The sequence below is a fragment of the Cetorhinus maximus genome, chromosome 8, assembly GCF_964194155.1.
Source record: "Cetorhinus maximus chromosome 8, sCetMax3.hap1.1, whole genome shotgun sequence".
NCBI lineage: Eukaryota > Metazoa > Chordata > Chondrichthyes > Lamniformes > Cetorhinidae > Cetorhinus > Cetorhinus maximus.
In genome coordinates this window covers 24,051,552-24,070,477 of record NC_135886.1, presented here as the reverse complement: position 1 = coordinate 24,070,477, position 18,926 = coordinate 24,051,552, and the positions used below count along the sequence as shown (strand labels likewise).

The window sequence follows — 18,926 nt, the reverse complement described above, 5'->3', positions numbered from 1 at the left end:
ATGAGAATTTTAAAAACATTTACTGATAAAGCATATTTGAGAAAATATTCCTGTGGATTCTAATGCTCCACAGCAACTTTGGTATCAGATTTGTGGAAACAGTGGAGCAATGAGACTGAATATCAGGCGCTATGTAAAATGGGCAGCAGATGCGATATTGCCTATTTTGTGCACCACCTGAGAACAGTTTTTATACCTAAAGGCTTGAAAACTGCAAGTGCCACCTCTGAACAAAGTAAGTCCACATGTGGAGCTCGATTTTATGGGAGGGGAGGGGCAGGGGCGGGGCTTACTGCTCACCCCCCTGGAAGGAAGGTTAGCTCCGAATGGACCTACCTTTAAAAAGCCTGCAGTGCAGCAATAACACGCTGGGGTTGGGGTTGGCAGGTGGGGGGGGGGGGGCGCGCGGGTGTTGATAGCCTCTCAGGGTCTGACTTCCGCCCCTCAGTGGATAGGAAGTCCCATTCTCGAAAGCTGCTGGCCAATCTGATCGGCCGGCAACTCAAGCAGTCCTGACAGCACCAAAGCTCAGCAGTGAAACTGTTGGGTATGTAAGGAGATGCAGGAAGAGCAATAGCCGCCAGAGAGAGGTAAGTCCTGGGGTTTTAGGGCAAGGAGGGATGGCAGAGCCTGGTGGGTGGGGGGGTGCATGCGGGGAGGAATGAATGGGGGCTTCTTTGCAGAAGTGCCCCTTCCTTTGATCTTGCCTTTCCAAAGGAGCCCTTTCAAATCCGGCCTTTGTACTCCGGCCCACTTGAATCTGCCCAGGGTGTTATGGCAGTGGAGGCAGATTGAGGCCCACAATTGCAGATAAATTGGGCAGTTAAGGGCTTCAATAGGCCTAAGAATGGGTGGCCCAGAGGGCAACTTATCCAACCCCATATTAGGGGAAACAGGTCAGGGGTGGGCAGGAAGGAGGTGGACTGGGCGCCCGGTATATTTTATGGGTAGGATGTTTTACCTCATCAAACGGGCGGGCCTGGGAGTGGTCACAAAACCGACCGCCATCCGCGATCGGGCCTGGACACGACTTCACGCCGGCTGGCCAACCAACGGACAGCCAGCGTGAATCACGTGCTGCAACGCTGAGCGCCGCTGGGGTGGGGGCGGGAGGAGGGCGAGCACGGACACATGCGCGCAGGTGCGTGTACTGAAAGCTCCCTAAAGGCACAGAGCTGCCTCAGGGAGCTGAAGATTTTTAAACACATAAATAAAGACTTTAAAAATGTTAAAAACATGTCCCCCCATGTGACTCTGAGTGTGGCATGAGCAGGGACATGTTATAAATGAGATTTCAACATTTCAATTTTATTTTTAATTCCTGTCGGAAACCTCATCCCGCCCGTGGATGAGGTTTGACAAAAAACCCAAAGGCCGCTTGGCCTTTTCGCCTGTCCGCCAACTGAACAGTTGGACAGGCAGCAAAATACTAGATATAATTAATTGATTAAGGGCCTTAATAGGCCTCTTAATCGTCAGCGGGTATGCTGCCACCTCTGGCGGGTGCCCACCGAGTGAAATATCACGAGAGTGTGCAATGACGCTGGGACGCTCGCCCGACATCATCGCGCAGCATTTTATTCTCGTTCAAGTCGGGCGTGTGCCCGCCTGACGAGAGAAAAGTTCTGCCCTATGTGTCCCCTCTGTTGAAAACACACTCAGCGGGGTGGCCTTAAAATCCAACCTGTGGACATTAAAAACTAAAAGTACCACTCGACACTTCATGGGTTAAGTTAAATCGTTAAGAATTTGAAATAAGATCATAAAGGCTGTTGTATATCAGTCACTTTTTCATCTAATCTATTTTAGCACAAGTTCCTAATGTAAACAATTACTTCTGTCTTTTACTACTTTCAATATTCTGCTCCTGCTCTGATTTTTTTTTAAGATTAGTTGGAATAAAAATCAAATTTTAAAAAATGGGTCCATTATTGCTTTGTCAAAGGTTTAATCTAAAAGCACTTACACAGTTCCCTTCTTCTCAAAACCTTGGTGTCTTGGTCGGCAAGAAGCTTTGGCAGACAGAATATAGAGGAAAACATTCATCTGCAAGGCAGAAAATACACTGTCAACAATGTAAAGTGATTTGAAAACAAGGATAAGAATTTTAAAATTGAGGCTTTGCCAGATGGGGAGCCAATGTAAGTCTGTGAACCAGTGATGGCTGAACAGGACTTGGGCCTTGCACAACTATGGAAGGAGCTTAAAACAAAATGGGGCCTGTGGCTCAACTCTTTATTTTTACCTGATAAAGGTAACTCCTTACACTAGTATTCTGCCTGCATGCTGTAATAATCTATAAATTATTTTCAAACAAAGGTGCTTGAAAAGGGGATGTTGAAAGGTATGAAGAGTGAGGAGGAGAGTGTGAGTAGTCTAGATGGCTCATGTGGACAAAATCATTACCTCTGACTGATGGAACAAGCGGCCTGCTTTCAATCTGTAAAATTATCTGATTTTATGATAGACCATGAACATTACTGCCACTATTTTCACATCAGCTGCAAAAACTATTTCTAAAGTCTACTGAAAATATTGGTAGCCAGCGTTGTAATGTCCGGTGAGGTGTTTTAAAATATATTGAGAGGCATTCATTGTCCACAGCTAATGATGGTGCCATATTATGGATTTTCTTTTGTTGTAGGCTTAGTTACTTAAGAACAAATTTGCAAACTTACAGAAACCGCTGCAGTTATGGGCCCTGCAAAGCTCCATATCAAGGTGTCATAGATGGACAGCCAACAGAAATCAGGATTACCATAACCCTCGGGATCAAGGCCAACAGCTAACCCTGCAAAAGATGTCATAATCCAAAGAAACAACGTTTAGAATAAACCAGTTAAAAGTTTAAGGAAATAAATTGCTGGAGCATTTTGAGGCTCAGAAAGGAGGGAGGTGGGAAAAGACAAAGTGCCGTGGAACCCATTTCGACTGTATTTTCACCCTTTCCTGATAAATTCCAATACTTAGAGATGGGCATTTCTTGCACCTGTCCCTCCTCTGCTATGATGCTACTTTGGGAGTCACGGCTTGCTTTTTTGTCCCACCACACCTCTGCGAATAGGGCAGGGCTTCTGAAATGTCTCAAGTCTTTACCAATAGGATGACTTAAGGGAAATAAAAAAATAAGTTGCAACTGCATAATGAGATTCTAGTGTGCCATTATTGAAGTTATTGGGTGACACAAGATGGCACTGCAAAATGCCAGGGAAATACTCACAGACTCTTCCTATTAGATTCACTTAGGCCTATATTTTCACATAGTCATGGAGACTCCATGGCTTATCCAAAATGGCACTAGGACCCAGGATCAGGAAGTCTAGCCCCCATTTCAGACAGAGTCTATTTTTTCTGGCAGGGGAACGGGGGCGGTATGTGACTCACACATGGGGGAAACCCGAACTCAGCAGGGCCATTTGAACTCAGTGCTGAGTTCAAACAGACTCCATTTTCACTGGAGCAAGGGCCTTTTCCCGCAGTGCGTGACTTATGTTTTTTTTGAGCAGATGTAAATACTCATAAAAGGCTGATACGGTCTGTGGAAGTGTCAAGCTACAAGGTTATTTAAATCCCCTGCACTTTTGCACTTTAAATTTTGCATTAAAAATCAGCCTGCCTGTGTCTCCGAGTTGAAAATAGATGGTGCTCACAGTTTCTGCAGCTGTTCGTTGGCATAGCCCCTAAGGGCTGTTATTATAGCATTATTATAGCACTATCATTATCAAAGTGGGGGTGGGGGCTGTAAGTTCATAGTTTGATTGACAGATCCGAGAGGTTATTAAGGGATTAGATGTCTTTGATCTGGGGTTATGAATACAAATGTTAACTTTTATAAGGGATTAATTACTTGAGGGAATAAGGTACTGAATTGGCTTCTATCAAAGAGAGTGTTTTTGTGTATTTGAAGTTTGCAATAGATATTTAAAACAATTTTATTTCATCTCAACATGGCTCCTGAGATCTGCCTCTGATGGACACTGGTGAGTATCGGATACTGGGTGAGTTGGCATGGAGTGTGTAAGGTCAAAGGAAGGTGGGTCATGGGCATGGGTTGGTAGGAGTTGGCATGGGGCTATAAGGGGCCATGGGGATGAGTGGGAAATTATGATTTGGCCTTGGGGCTATAAGGGTCCACTGGGGGTTGGTGGAGGGACATGTGTTGGCATGGAAGGTATGTGGGGCCAATGGAGGTAGGTGGAGGGGCATGGTGAGGCATGAGTCGGCATGGATGGGGCATGGGGTTTGATTGGGGCATGAGGGGGTGTCAGGGGTGAGGGCTGGAGAGGCTAACATTTAAAAACACATGGGACAAAGTCCCAGAGAACCAAGGCAGGCCTTTTAACCAGCCCACCGTGGCACTCGGTAGCTTCTGTCCTGTTTCCAGGGCAGGATGCATGACTCCAGCACGCACCCACACTCTGGAAAGAAGATCCTGCAATTTGGGGTGGGGTCTGGCAAGCTGGAAAATTTCCTGACTTTGCACACACGCCTCAGGAGCGAAAAGCCAAGTTTGTTGTGCAACTTCAGAAATATAACTGGAATGGATGCAGGGTGGGATATCACACAGGTGTTTCAATATGTTATACAACCATAAATCCAGTGTATGGACTAAGGTCTCCTTTGATCTGCAAACTTGGGAATACACCTTATTGGTTTTCAAAATTTACTCAGGACTGTTGCATGCCCTTAGCATCATCTAGGTCAATACACCAGATTTTGCTTTTCAGGATTCCACACATTGCATCTCCTTCAGTGTAGCTAAAATTAAAATGCCAATCACTCTCATTTGTAACCCTGCACCTAATCAGCTGTTTGGCAGAAATTTGGGAACAGGCCCCATCTCTCAGAGTACGATGCGCACAGCATGATGGTACGTCAAGAGACATACGCACTACAATATTGAAATGGATGAAGGACAAGAGTTAATATAAATTTAAATTTTCTTTGGCTACATGCTGATTTGATCATTAGAAGCAGTTTGGGTATGTGAGCCAATCAACTTCATCGGCTTTAATTTCAAAGTCCCTTTTAAATTATTCCATTTCAACATTCCAATGGCTCAAGGAAATTTTTGTTTTTTTATTCATTCACGGGATGTGGGCTTCGCTGACTAAATACTAAAAAAGATCAAACAACATAAATGTTCTGAATATCTGACACTTGCAGCAAATGAAAATGATATAAAGATCGCTGTGAAAGGCTTTAGAGAGGGTACTGAAAAAATTACAAGAATGGTTCCAGGGATGAGAGTCTTCAGTCACAAGGATAGATGGGCAAAGCTAAGACTGTTGTCTTGAGAGAAGAAAAGGCTGAAGAGGATTTGACAGAGGTGTTCAAAATCATGAAGGATCTGGACTGTAGATAGGGAGAAACTGTTTCTGTTGGTGGTGGTGAGAACCAGAGGGCACTGATTTAAGGCAACTGGCAAAAGAAGAAATGGTAACATGAGGAAAAATCTTTTTTCACGCAGTGAGTAGTTAGGATCAGGAATGCACTGCCTGAGAGTGTGGCAGAGACAGATTAAATCGTGGCTTTAATAAAGGTGATTGTCTGAAGAGAAAAATTTGCAGGGCTACAGGGAATAGGAAGGGGAGAAGTGAGCCCAGCAGTGTGGCTCTTACAGATAGAAGTCACAGACATGGTGGGCCAAATAGCCGCCTTCTGTGCTGTTACCATCTTATGATTCTAATCCTCTCTGCAGACCAATTGGCTCAGAATCACAGAATCACACCGTGCAGAAGAGGCCCTTGGGCCTATCAAGTCTGCACCGACACTCGTGTTCTATGCTCATGTTGCATCCCACATCAGAAACTAGAGGGAGCAAGTAATATGCCAAGACATAAGTGGAGTTTTTGTGCAATAGGAGAGGAATCATATACTCAGCTGATTTCTTCTTAGTCACAAACGTTTAGGATTTTTGCACTACTACTGAAGATGAGCATAACTTAGAAAGTGGGTGTCAATATTGTAGGTGCAGCTTATCTAGCTCAAAAAAGAGAACTAAGTTACTATTTCCAAACTATTGCAAAGAACAAATACCTGTGATAAAGGCGGGGACACCCCAGCCAACCATGTAGTAGAACCTCATGGGGCCATAGTTGATGTCACGGACCTCCGTTAACATGCGGTAAATATGAAGCCCTTCCAAGAACATCCAGGCAAAAGTGCACATGTAGAAGAAATGAAGCAGAATGGCAATCACAGTGCAGACAAACTGTGGATGACAAGAGAAAGGACAATTGCAATGCATCAGTTAGATATTGGTTATTGTGTATAAGTACAAGTGGGTGCAGGTCTGTGCCCTGAAGTTACATGGAACTTACAGCACAGAAACAGGGCATTTGGCCCAAATGGCCTATGCCAGTCTTTCTGCCCCATACAAGCCTCTTCTCACCCTACTTCATGGAACCTTATCAACAACCTCTTTTTCCCTCACGTACTGATCTCATCTCTCTAAATGCATCTATACTATTTGCTTCGACTATTCCCACATCTTAACACTCTCTGGTAAATGCAAACTGAAGAATACGGGGCCCGAGACCACAACTCATACTCTATTGACTGAACTAAATGGAGCTTTCAATGTTATCTTTCAAAAACTTTGTTAGTCGCATATTAATCTGGATATTTCAATGAACCAACATAGTTTATTAATACTGAATAAAACCAATGATCAGTGGAATGATTCAGGAGGAGTTATTAGCCAGGCTCCTAATATAGAGTCTTTGAAATAAGTGCCTTAAGATGTTCAATGTCCAAAAGGACTTTGTTTGTCAGCTTGTGGGTAATGGTGAATGCTGAGTTGTATAGATTAGGAAGGCCCCAGTATATTCCTCCACGTATACTAAGCTAATCTCAGCAATGATAGTGCAGGTGCTACAATCGCTCTCGGTGTCCACCAGGGAGGTGAAAAAATACCTAACTTTTATTCAGCAGCTCTTGCTGTAAATACAGGTACAGACATTCGGCGAGACCAGGATCAAATGACTCACCAACATTTGTTACTAGACTTAGATTTGGGAAAAGAGCTTTTGAGTTGAGGTGACAGAAGATCATTATGGCTATAAAGGGATTGCCTCACAGAAAGAAAACAAAACAATTACCACTTGAACTTTAGAAAAAAGCTCCACACGGCACTAACAGCTTTCTGCTTGGCAAGTAGAACATTAACAACTGAGAAACAGTATTGTTAGGGGCCTTCAAAGTACAGTTGGATGCTAGGCTGGGAGGATGAGGATACTAGAGGGATGTGCTTTGATGGGCCAAATGGCCTCTTCTTGTCTTTGACACGTCTAGTGTTCTCAGTATCCACATAGATTCCGAAAGTTATTTACTTTGAAGAGATACAGGCTTAAAGGCGAAAAGATTGAAGCTTTTAATAATTAATGAATTGGGCTTAGGCTAGTTAGATAGATTATTTGAAACGAATAGAGATCATAGGACTAGCAATGGAGTATTGAAAAAACCCATAGGGAAAGAGCAGTGTTAGGCATTTCTTTTCAAAGAGAGTCACTTCCCATTGTCAATTTTCATAGGTCTACCTATTTCTGTTTTTGTGTATCATGAAAACTTATGCAAATAATAAGTTTTGTTAGTTAGATGTACTTTTAGTAATAATTTCATACTTAAAGTTTGGAGTCACTTATTTTGCATTTGCTTTGAAAAGTGCTAATATAATTTCAAGGTGGTTTGAAAACTGAAACCTTGTTTTACTCTATTTTGAAAGTATTGTTGTACTGTAACTGTAATATTTAAAAATAAAGTGATGAAGCAAAAAATTGCAGACCCCATCGAGTCACCAAACTGGAACTTCAGTGAGTCTAGAGATTTTTCATCCACTATCCTACCAAGACCATCATTTGCACATCCTCACTAGGATCCTTTAAAAGGGGTTGTAGCAAATTTCTAAGATATTTCAGTTCTAGGGGATCAGGTGCTATATAGTTCTGTCTGTGAGGAGTCATGGAGCTTGTTTGGCTTACGAGGTCCTACAGGGATTTCCCAGAGTTTTTTGTTAACTTGACGGACCAGGCTTCATGGGCCTCTCTTTTCTTATGTCAGTATGTGAAACAAGTAATCAAATTTATTGCCTTTATGCATGAGAATGACTTAAAGTTTGTAAAATGTGAAAAGGTAGTTAGAAATTTTCAGCAAAAGCTCTGTGGCCAATTGCTTTTCCCCCCAATTCTGTAACTTTCTATTACTGTAATTCATTAACCATACCACCAGAGGGCGCCATTGCATAGTTTAAACAATATTTTCATATTTTGAGCGCAAAACCACAATTTAAAAGATAGCAGTAATTATTAAAGCTAGACACTAAACCTCATTTACTTCATTCTCTTAAAATGAACCAAAGGTTATAGTTCGAACATTGCTTACATAAGCTTTATTACTGTCATTAAATTTAGATTTAAATAATGAGAATTTAACCATGACATAATAGTAGCTTAATCATGGAACCATATTGCTAAAACTTCAGCTTCAACAATCCCAGGTCAGGTATAGCACAGAAAAAGATCCATAGAAGCACTTCCTCAGAGCAACTAGAGATGGGCAATTATACAGCCTTGTCCATATCTCAAGAACAAATTTTTAAAAAAGCATAGGCCAACTACATTCTCATTTTCCCAGGAGAATGAGCAGTGATAACTCTTACATAAGTGCAGTTAGAGCTAACACCAAGATCTGAGGAAAAACAAATCATTGCATATGCATTGAATCAAGGCAATTGCACTGGCATGGTCTGACACATGCAATGTGCAGTCACCCTGACTGTGAGGTCTATCGACAGTCAAGCTGTTACACAGTTTAGTATGACGAAGTGCAAAAATTGTTGGTTTATCCACATTAACTTACATTACAGACTGCCACTGACTTTATTCCATGTCATTCACTGACGTAAGGAGGTGACCAAGGGTGTTGGTCAAAAGACTCCTACATCTGATACGAGACTGTCTCTCGCATGATATACCACTTACTGGATTATCTGCTTGGTTAATGCCAAGGATGAAGATGAGCTCAGAGAAAAAGAGCGCCACGACCATGTTTTTACTGATGCTGTGCTGGTTTGAACGAAGGGTCCTCAGAAATAGGAGGATCAAGAAGGACAGCAGCAAAGCACCCAGTGAGACAGTCACAGTGGAGTATGTGACCAGCTTCAGAGGTAGAATTTCACCATTCTGTGGAAAGAATCGCAGAAATAAGATTTTAAGTGTAGTGCAATAATACAATAGTTACATAGACAATACTCACTGCTACTGGAGTCTTATTAGTTATTTATGAAGTTAAATATTTGTAATCCCTTCCTGTAAGAAGATTTTACAATATTGTTCTTGCTCTTGTTCATTTCACATCATACTGATATGATATGCTTTGCACCACAACAAATGCTTTGAATGCATCAGTCAAGCATGTGTATAAACATTCTGAAGATCCGTGCAATACATTATATATCTCATGACTTGATTGCTCACAAAGCTGCACTGAAGCTATGTACACTTCAGGAGATGAATATAAACATCATTCAGCATCGTGTACTTGATATACAAAATAGTAAAACAATAAACAGGCACAGTTAATGTTGTTCATCGCAATTTCTGCCAAAAAATTCTCCTACCAAAGTCTAACGATTAGAAAAATGCCAGATGTCACTCAATCATCCCACCCGATGACCAACATACTTAGCAATCCAGTAATCTGCAGGCTTTGTAAACTTCTGAAGCTTGGCCTGTCTGGCTCGACACACCGACTCTAAATCTTTCTTTTGTAGAATCTCAAACTTGTGGAACTCCTCGCCATGCTTCAATGGCAACACTGGCGATTGAATCACAAGGTTGTTGGTTCAAGCCCCACCCCAGAGACTTCAGCACAAAGGGTAGAAATTTTTTTTGCTCGGTGTGCAGGCGGGCACACACGCGACCTGCTCGGGCGTGAAATAGGACATGATGATGTCGGGCAAGCGTGCTGATGTCATCACGTACTCGTGCGATATTTCGCTCAGCAGGCACATGGGAGAGTCAGCAGTGTGCCCGCTGACAATTAAGAGGCCTATTAAGGCCATTAACAGAGTAATCAAAGGTGACTTTTCGTTGCCCATCCAAAGTTACGGTTGGCGAGCAGGCGAATCAGCCAGACGGCCTTTGCCTTTTTGAGGAAACCTCATCCAAGGGCGGGATGTGGTTTCCGATATTAATTTTTTAAAAAAATGTTTGGACAGAATTTCCATCAGCCAGACGTTCAAGTGACTGATTCTGATGCGTGGACATTTGTTCTGGCATTTCAAAATCTTTATTCATAGCTTTTGAATTCTTCAATTCCCTGAGGCAGCCCACTGCTTTCAGGGAGCTTTCATTCCGCGCTCCCCTGTGCCCGTGCTGACTTCAGCGCTCGCCCTCCTCCTGCACCCCCCGGCAGCGCTGAGCATTTCAGCGCACCTTTCACACTGACTGGCCATTAATTGGTCAGCCAGCATGAAATCGCGGTTGGGAGACGATCGTGAGCCGCGGCCTGTTTCCCGGCCACTCCCAGGCCTGCCCACTACGCCCACCCGCCGAACTCAAAATCCTGCCCATAATGTAGGCTGACACTTCAGTGCAACACTGGTGATGGGGGCAGGGGGGGCTACACGCCTTTTGCAGGAAATCTAAAACCGAGGTCCCATCTCCCCACTCATAAATGATCTTGTGGCATTATTCGATGTTCAGAGCAGTTCTCCTGGTGTTCTGGCTAACGTTTGTCCCTCAACCTATCACTAAAACAGATGACCTGGTCATTCGTTGCATTGCTGTTTGTGGGAGCATACAAAATGGCTGCTGCGTTTCTCTTCAATACAACGATGGCTACATTTCAGAAGGGGTTCATTAGCTGTGAGGTTGTCAAAGGTGCTATATAAATGTAAACTCTATCTTTCTTTCCTTCTCCTTAAATGTTTCTGGCTTTGAAAACTCAAGTTCAAATGCCACTTAATTATTTCCTTAATCGTCCTGTTTTCTCTTTCACTATTTTTAACCTGAGGGGCATCTGAACTATTGACTTTGGCACTTCACTGCAGTTTGTCAAAGAAACAAAATCCTACCAAATTAGAGCCACCATTTCAAAGTGAGTGGCTGAGGGGGCTGGTGTTGTCCGCACTCATCCAAATCAGAATCTCAGTGACAGTCACAGGCACAATAGGCTGACTGTAGAGTCTGGCTGGCAGGAAGGAAGGGGCAGCTCCACAAAGCAACTCCAACAAAAAGCACCAGGAGGGCGGGTACAATCAACTCTAATTTAAATGCTCATGTTATATAAAGAAGCATCCAATCTTCTCATGAGAAACAGAATGCTCTGTTAAGAATAATACAATGGGTCCTGTTACATTGCAAAGGTGTTGCATATCTCAGACTACTTACTATTTGAACATGCTCAATATGAGCATGTACTACACCTGCACTGTGATCAGAAGTAAAAAGTGATACTTCTCTCCAAAGAGACTGTGAGTTACCTCTCGTCTGGAAATGTCCATGAGAACAGCAAAGCTCGTCATATGATTACACTGGCAGCTGATGTGGGTCTCGTTCCTGAAGACTAATTCACATCCTTTGGATGACCAGCCTCCTGTTCCACCAACACTGCACCAGTTCAGGTCAGAGAGTGAGAAAAGGAGCATTTAAAAATAAGCGTCATACAATACATTTCTAGATCAAGTTCAATGCAGCATTTGTAAAGCAATTTATAATTAGTTTGAGATCTATATTATAAGCATTGCACTGCAGGTTCCCCGCCAAGCCACAGTGACTTGGAACTATATCACTGTTGCTTCACCACTGCTGGTCAAAATCCTGGATCTCTCTCCCTCACAGCAGTGTAAGTGTGCCTATACCACATGGACTGCAGTGGTTCAAGATGACAGCTCACCAATGGCAATTAGGGACGGGCAGAAAGCTGGCCTTGCCAGTGACACTACATCCCATGAACAGATAAGAAATAGTATTTCCTGCGATTCCACTGTTCACCTGTCTGCATTACAAACATATTTCAAGATGAATGGGAAGAAAATGTTGAACCCGCCATGCTAAATTTCTATTCCATGCATGACCCTGGTTACATAATTTGAAGCAATTGCTTTTGTACCCCACAAGAAGCTGAAATTGCTCTGTGATGTTACTTTGTAATTGTAGCATCATTTCTTGTGATAATTATGGACTAAATCTTCCACAGAGTGGCAACCACCATTGGATTGCCAACTCTGCTCATAGTTACTTACCCTACACAGGAGCTCCACATTTCTCGCCCAGATTTCCAACCCTGACCTCTTGGGAAACGTACAGCGTACCGGTTCTGGCGTCCTTCCCTCAGAGTGTAGGAGCTTCTGGGGAAGCCAAACCACACTGCCTTTTTATGGCACTAGATGCCGCATTCCGGTAAGTTTACATGTCCCAGCCACTTTGGCAAGGAGGGAAAGTAAGCGTGCAAGGTAAGTGGATGAGCGGGGAGTGTGGGTCAGAAGGGGCACAGGGTGGTCGAGTGGGGTAGTAAGGGGATGGGTGGGCGATTGGGGAGGTGGGTGGGTGGTCGGGGGGCGGGGGGGGGGTGGTTAGGAGTGCTGTCGGTGAGTGGTGGTTGGGGGTGTAGTCTGGGGGAGTGGCAGGGTGGGGGGGCTGGGGGTTAGTCAGTGGGTGGGGGGGGAAAGTTGGAGGGGTGGGGCATGTACTCAAGGGGTCAAGCGGTTAGTTGGGGTGGGGAGGGTTAGTAGTTTAGTTATGTAGGAGTTAGAACTGGTTTTCATCCTTCTAACCTTTCCTGGGTAACTATTCTGAGTATTTAGTCAGAACCATCTGAAGTCTCCGACTTTAAATCAGAGTTTTGGAGGGTAATTAGACGCAGGGTAATTATCCAACGGAAGCTGAAACTTCATGGGCAATTCCCGTGTAGTGAGTGCATGGAGACTTCTGAGGGGTCTCCCATCACATCTTCCAGGGTACCTCTGGGGTATGACCATTCCAGAGAACGGAAGGTCTGGGCTTATGCTGTTACTATGGATTAATGAGAAGTAGTCATATTATTCACATGGTCAATTTTTTTTACTGATTCGCATTGCTGACGAGATCAGGATTTATTGCAGATCTATAATTGCCCTTGTGAATGTGGTAGTGAGCCATCATCTTGAACTGCTGCAGTACATCTGGTGAACATACTCCCACAGTACTGTTAGGGAGGGTGTTCTCTGATTTTGGCCCAGCAACAATGAAGGAATAACAATATTGTTCTGAGTCAGGATAGTGTATATCTTGGAGCAGAACTTGGAGATGATGGTGTCCCTGAGTGGCTACTGCCCTTGTCCTTCTAGGCAAAAGAGGCTGTGAATTTGGGAGGTGCTGTCGAAGAAACCTTGGTGAGTTGCTGCCGTGCATCTTGTAGATGGTACAGCCACAGCTCTCCGGTGATGAAGGGAGTGCTGATGGTTTAAGGTGGTGAATCTGCAGCACTCTAAAAAAGTTGCATTGGTCAGAAGCAATATTCAAACAGTCACCCGATTACTATAGGTCAATAAGCCAGCTCAAAATAGAGACATTAAACAATGTCCTTTACTAATGCAGGTATCTCTTGATTGCTATCCAGGCGCCCCCGTGTGGGTCTCAGATAACAGCGGAATCAAGCTTGGCAGAGATATCCCCTGTTGATAAACTAACTTGTCACCACTCACTATCTGGGCTGGCATATGGTCATTTCAGTGAGATCCTGGAGGGATATTCATTTCAGCGTAAGGCTGGCCTTATGAGCAACAAGATAAAGAGAAAATTGGAAGGATATTGGATGGGAAGAGAAAAACATATTCACACATTCAATGGTTTTTAAAAATGTTTTAGCACTGGCTATTTATATTCCCAATGCAGTCTCTTAACACATGATAAATGCAAATAATCACCACCCAGATATTAGTATATTATATTGGAAATAAGGCACACAAAATCTATGCAGCTCTGAATATTTAAGAAAATGCTAGTTCATCTGGGGAGTGCAGCCAGAGCCAAGTCGATGGCACTACGGCTGTCTGAGCTGTCCAGGGCATGAAGAAGACTGGAAAAGCTACAGTGACAGGTGATTCAATAGATAGGGGAACAGATGGGCATTCCTGCAAACATGAATCTATGATGGTAAGTTGCCTCCCTGGTGCCAAGGTCAAAGGTGTCACTGAACGGCTGCAGGGCACCCTGAGGGGGGGGGGAGGGTGAACAGCCAGCAGTCGTGATCCATATCGGTACCCATGACATGGGTAGAAAGAAGAATGTGGTCCTGCAGTAGAATTTAGGGATCTAGGTAAGAAATTATTAAGCAGGACCTCAAAAGTCGTAATCTCGAGATTACTCCCAGTACTACACACAAGTGAGTACAGAAATGGAAGGATAAAACAGATGAATGCATGGCTGGAAAGATAGTGCAGGAGGGAGGGCTTCAGATTATTGGGACATTGGAATCAGTTTTGGGAGAGGAGGGACATGTACAGACTGGATGGTTTGCACCTAAACAGAGCCAGGACCAATTTCCTTGTGGGAAAATTTGCTAGTAGTATTGGGAGGGTTTAAGCTAACTTGGCAGGGATGTGGGAACCAGAAGGCAATAGCAGAGAGGGATACCAAGGTACAAAAAATACTGGGAGAAACAGATAGTACTACAGTAGGAAATAGTAAGGTATTAGGTGTGTTCAAAGTAATAGGGAAAGTAGTAAAGTCTAAATTAGGGTTACAGTGCATGTATGTAAATGCATGAAGTGTGGCAAAAAAGATTGATGAGCTGCAGATGAAGATAGCCATGTGGAGATATGATGTTGTGGTGATAACAGAGACTTGGCTCAAACAAGGGCAGGACTGCGTATTAAAAACTCCTGGATACAAGGTGTCCAGGAAAGATAGGAAAGGAAGAAAAGCAGGAGGAGTGGTAGTATTGATTAAGGAGAACATTGCAGTGTTGGAGAGAGAGGGTGTCCCAGAGGGGTCAAGGACACAATCTATTTGGCTAGAGTTAAGAAACAAAAAAGGTATCATTACATTACTCAGCGAAGACTATAGGCCACCATCTAGTGGTAAAGATGAAGAGGAAAAATAGAAATTACAGAGCGGTGCAAGGATTATAGAGTAGTTATAATGGGGGACTTTAATTATCCAAATATAGACTGGAAAAGTAGAACTGTAAAGGGCAGAGAGGAGCAAGAGTTCTACAATGTGTTCAGGAGCATTTGCTACAACAATATGTTTTCAATCAAACAAGGCTGGAGGCACTGCTTGACCTGGTTCTGGGCAATGTGGTGGGCCAAGTTGATCAAATGTAATAGGGGAACGTTTAAGGGGTAGTGATCATTGTATCATAAGGTTTAGGTTGGTTATGGAAAATGACAAGGAGCAATCCACAGTAATAATAATTAACTGGGGGAAAGCCAACTTCAATGGGGTAAGAATGGATCTGACACATATAAGTTAGAATCAAAGATTAGCAGGCAAAACTGTAACTGAATATTGGGCTGGTTTTAAAGAAGAGATGGTTCAAGTACAGCCATGGTATATTCCCAAGAAGGGGAAAGGTCGGGCAAACAAACCCAGAGCTCTCTGGATGATGAAACAGAAAGAGATTAAGATGAAGCTGAAAAAGTGGCTTATGACTGATGTCAGATACAGAATAATACAACTGAGAACCATGTTAAATGGAAAAAGTTCAGCGGGGAACTGAAAAAGCAAATAAGGGAAGCAAAGAGAGAGTATAAGAAGAGACTGGCAGCTAACATAAAAGGGAATCCCAAAGTCTTCTATAGGCATATAAATAGTAAAACAAAGTGGTAAGAGAAAGAGTGGGGCTGATTATGGATCAAGAAGGGGATTTATGATGAAGGCAGGGGGCATGGCAGAGGTATTAAATATTTCCATCTGTCTTTACCAAGGAAGAAAATGCTGCCCACGTTATGGTGAAACAGGAGGTAGTTCAGTCCCTTGAAGGGTTTGAAATGAGATGACGAGGTGCATCCAAGGATACTGAGGGAAGTGAGAATGAAGATTGGGGAGGCACTTGCCATAGTCTTAAAGTTTTCCTTAGACTCAGGCATGATACCAGAGGCCTTGAGACATGCAAATGTTACCCCTTGTTCAAAAAAGGGTGCAAAGATAATTCAGCAATACAGACCAGTCAATTTAACTTTTATGGTGGAGAAGCCTCTCGAAACAATAGGCGGAGCCTTCTAGTCCTGCCAAAAGTGGGAAGTTTGATGGGCGGGGGAAACTTAATTTGGCATGAGGCCAAAAATCAGTTTCCAATGGTGGGATGAACTTTAGGAATGACGTCTTCGGGGCTTTAAAGGTGGGTTAAGGGTGGGTGGAGCTTCTAATGAACAATGTCGGGGTGTTGGCTTGCATTCTCATTAAAAAGCCACTTTGCCGGAATTAAGCTCCCCCTCCAAATTAATTTCCCCGCCAGCGAGACATTAGAACGTTCACTTTTATTGCTGCACATAAGTGGCCTGCACCTGGTGAGGTTGACTTCTAACATGATTAACGGTGAGTTATCGTTGTATTGTCCTCTTTGGGGAGAATCTGTAAATGCCAGCATATACCTGAGACCAGCTGGTGGCAGTGCAAGTTGTGTGGAGGATGACCAAATGTGCTTTACAAATAAACTCAGGCTAGTCTGTCAGCTTTCCATAGCAATATAAATTTATAACTGCCTATTCAGCAACACTGTGGGTCAGGCTGCCCCTTTCCATTTCTCCTATGTGTGTTCCAAATACTAGTTCATTCACAGAATGCAACATCCTAGGGGTTTAAAGTAGGAAATTCCATCTTTGATCTGACCCCTGGAAGAAATAAACTTTTTTGTAAAAATCAAAGAGAGTCAGAAAAGATATATTTAATTACACTGAAATACTTCACTGTTTTCTTTTGAGGTGCAAGATTGGAGCTTGGAAATTAGAAAGTTACCTTGACACAAAATTTAAAAGAAAATCAATTTGCTTCTGGTATTGAGAAAGACCAATCATCCTGACAAAAGGCCAGGCTGACCACTAGTGTTGCTACCAGATACCAGAGCCTTCATTCAACTACCTCATATCTATATATGCTATATGTGGGCTTATCAGACACTATACAGTCCTTTCCCCCAGGTATTCAGGTCTAGAAATAATGAGCGAGAAGTCTTACGGGATGGAATGGTTCCAGAAGACACAGATTGGCTTGGATCGCTCTTCAGTTTCAAAAAGCCTGTACTGCACCCTGATTGGTTTTTCCAGCTGGTGCTGCAGTAGCTCATCGTTGTCATGAACAGCAATACTTACAATGGGGCTGTTAATGACAGGTCGCTTAGGAACCCTGAGAGAGAGATAAATCAGATACTTACAATTCAGAAACTTAATTAACAAATTAATTTTATTTCTGCCTTTGCTACTATGCTTTTACTAATTTGTGGTTTAAAGGGCTGGGATAAGCATGCTGCACACTTATGTTTTTTCTCATTAGGGTTTACCTCAGACTTCTTTTGTCAGGGTCATACTGTTCTGGTAAAAGCTCTCCCAGTGTCCAGTAGATAATTACACTAGCGATGGCGTCCTGCTCATTTGAATCAGACTGTCTTCGTTTTCGGTTCAGAGCTGTGCTTTCGTCTTCAGATGAGGAGGCTGGGGGTTTAGGGTTTTCTGGTGAAGAAACTGAATAAAACAAATTTACATTTCCTTAAAACTGCTGCAATTAACCAAAAATTCCAGCTAAGAAATACTGGTTGAAGCATATAATCTGAACTCCAGACTGCTGGATTTTCCAATTTGCTTTGTTAATTGGTGCCAAAAGTCAATATTGGCACTCAATCAAACAGATTGCGTTGAGGACAATGCCTCTTTTTTGTGGGTCAGAAAGTGGACGTGCAGTCTACTCCATTTAACACACGTCAGAGAGGAGCAAGCTGGGGAGCAAGCTGTATTTTGAGAGTAGGCTGCATTAACGCAGGTCTATCTCTTTTCAATTTGTTGTCACTATTTGATGAGGACAGTTGCTTTTTAAACCGTAGTTCTCCCATTGAGCTACAACTTTACACCAGTCTTGTCCAAATACATGGGAGTTCCAGATGTGGCTAATTGCACTTTTGGTAAGTAAAGTGAGTGCTGGGCATCATGGTTCGGCACGTGGGGATTTTGCCAAAGCCGACAAGGTCCCAACACTGGCCGGAAACGCGCATCGGCAACATGCACAGGCGGCCGGTGGGACTTCCCCGTTAATTTTATGAGCAGCAGTTCATGAGTAAGCTGCCACTAGGGTTGCTGTCCTGTTTAGAGCCCGTCCCAAAAACTGCCGGCCCAATCAGAGGCCACAGAAAATTTTTAAAAACATAAAAATGCTGACGGAGAGGAAATCCCTCCTCGGAAATCACTAGGGTCACTGGTTGCCATCCATACCCGCGGGCCCTTCTTTGATTAAAATAACAAACCCACCCCAACTCCCCGTGCCCACTCCCACCCCAGGCTGCCGCTGAGAGGCCACCTTCATTCAGCTGGTGACCTCCCCACACTAGGGTGAGGTCAATCTGCAAAATGTTCATGGCCTGGTAAAATGGCCCTCAACAGGGCCTTTGCTTGTAGCCGGTAAAATTCGCTAAAGGTGGGACATGCTTGAGGAGCCAATCCGCCATGGCTTCCTGTGATTTTACTGGCCCCACACCTTACCTTGTTCCTGTCTCATGTGGACCAGTAAAATTCTCACCCTGATCTCAATGCTCATATCAACACGCAGTATGCGTATGTACTTTAACAGTTTTGTGCTCTTAGAACATAAGAAATAGGAGCAGGAGTAGGCCATTCGGCCCCTCAAGCCTGCCCCGCCATTCAATAAGATCATGGCAGATATGTCTCAGGCCTCAACTCCTCTTTCGTGCCAGCTCCTCATAGCCCTCAACTCCCCGATATTTCAAAAATCTAT

General features: G+C 43.4%; 1 protein-coding gene across 1 annotated transcript in view; it reads right to left on the bottom strand.

The window, feature by feature from the left end:
* Positions 1-18,926, bottom strand: part of celsr2 (cadherin, EGF LAG seven-pass G-type receptor 2) — a 328,955-nt gene that overhangs the window by 18,572 nt on the left and 291,457 nt on the right. The window contains exons 21-27 of the mRNA XM_078547792.1: positions 17,485-17,665; positions 17,163-17,330; positions 11,486-11,612; positions 8,982-9,182; positions 6,040-6,214; positions 2,679-2,791; positions 1,967-2,046 (exon numbers count right to left, since the gene is read on the bottom strand). Of these exons, the coding sequence (XP_078403918.1) occupies positions 1,967-2,046; positions 2,679-2,791; positions 6,040-6,214; positions 8,982-9,182; positions 11,486-11,612; positions 17,163-17,330; positions 17,485-17,665 (1,045 nt within the window). The remainder of the gene's footprint in view (positions 1-1,966; positions 2,047-2,678; positions 2,792-6,039; positions 6,215-8,981; positions 9,183-11,485; positions 11,613-17,162; positions 17,331-17,484; positions 17,666-18,926) is intronic.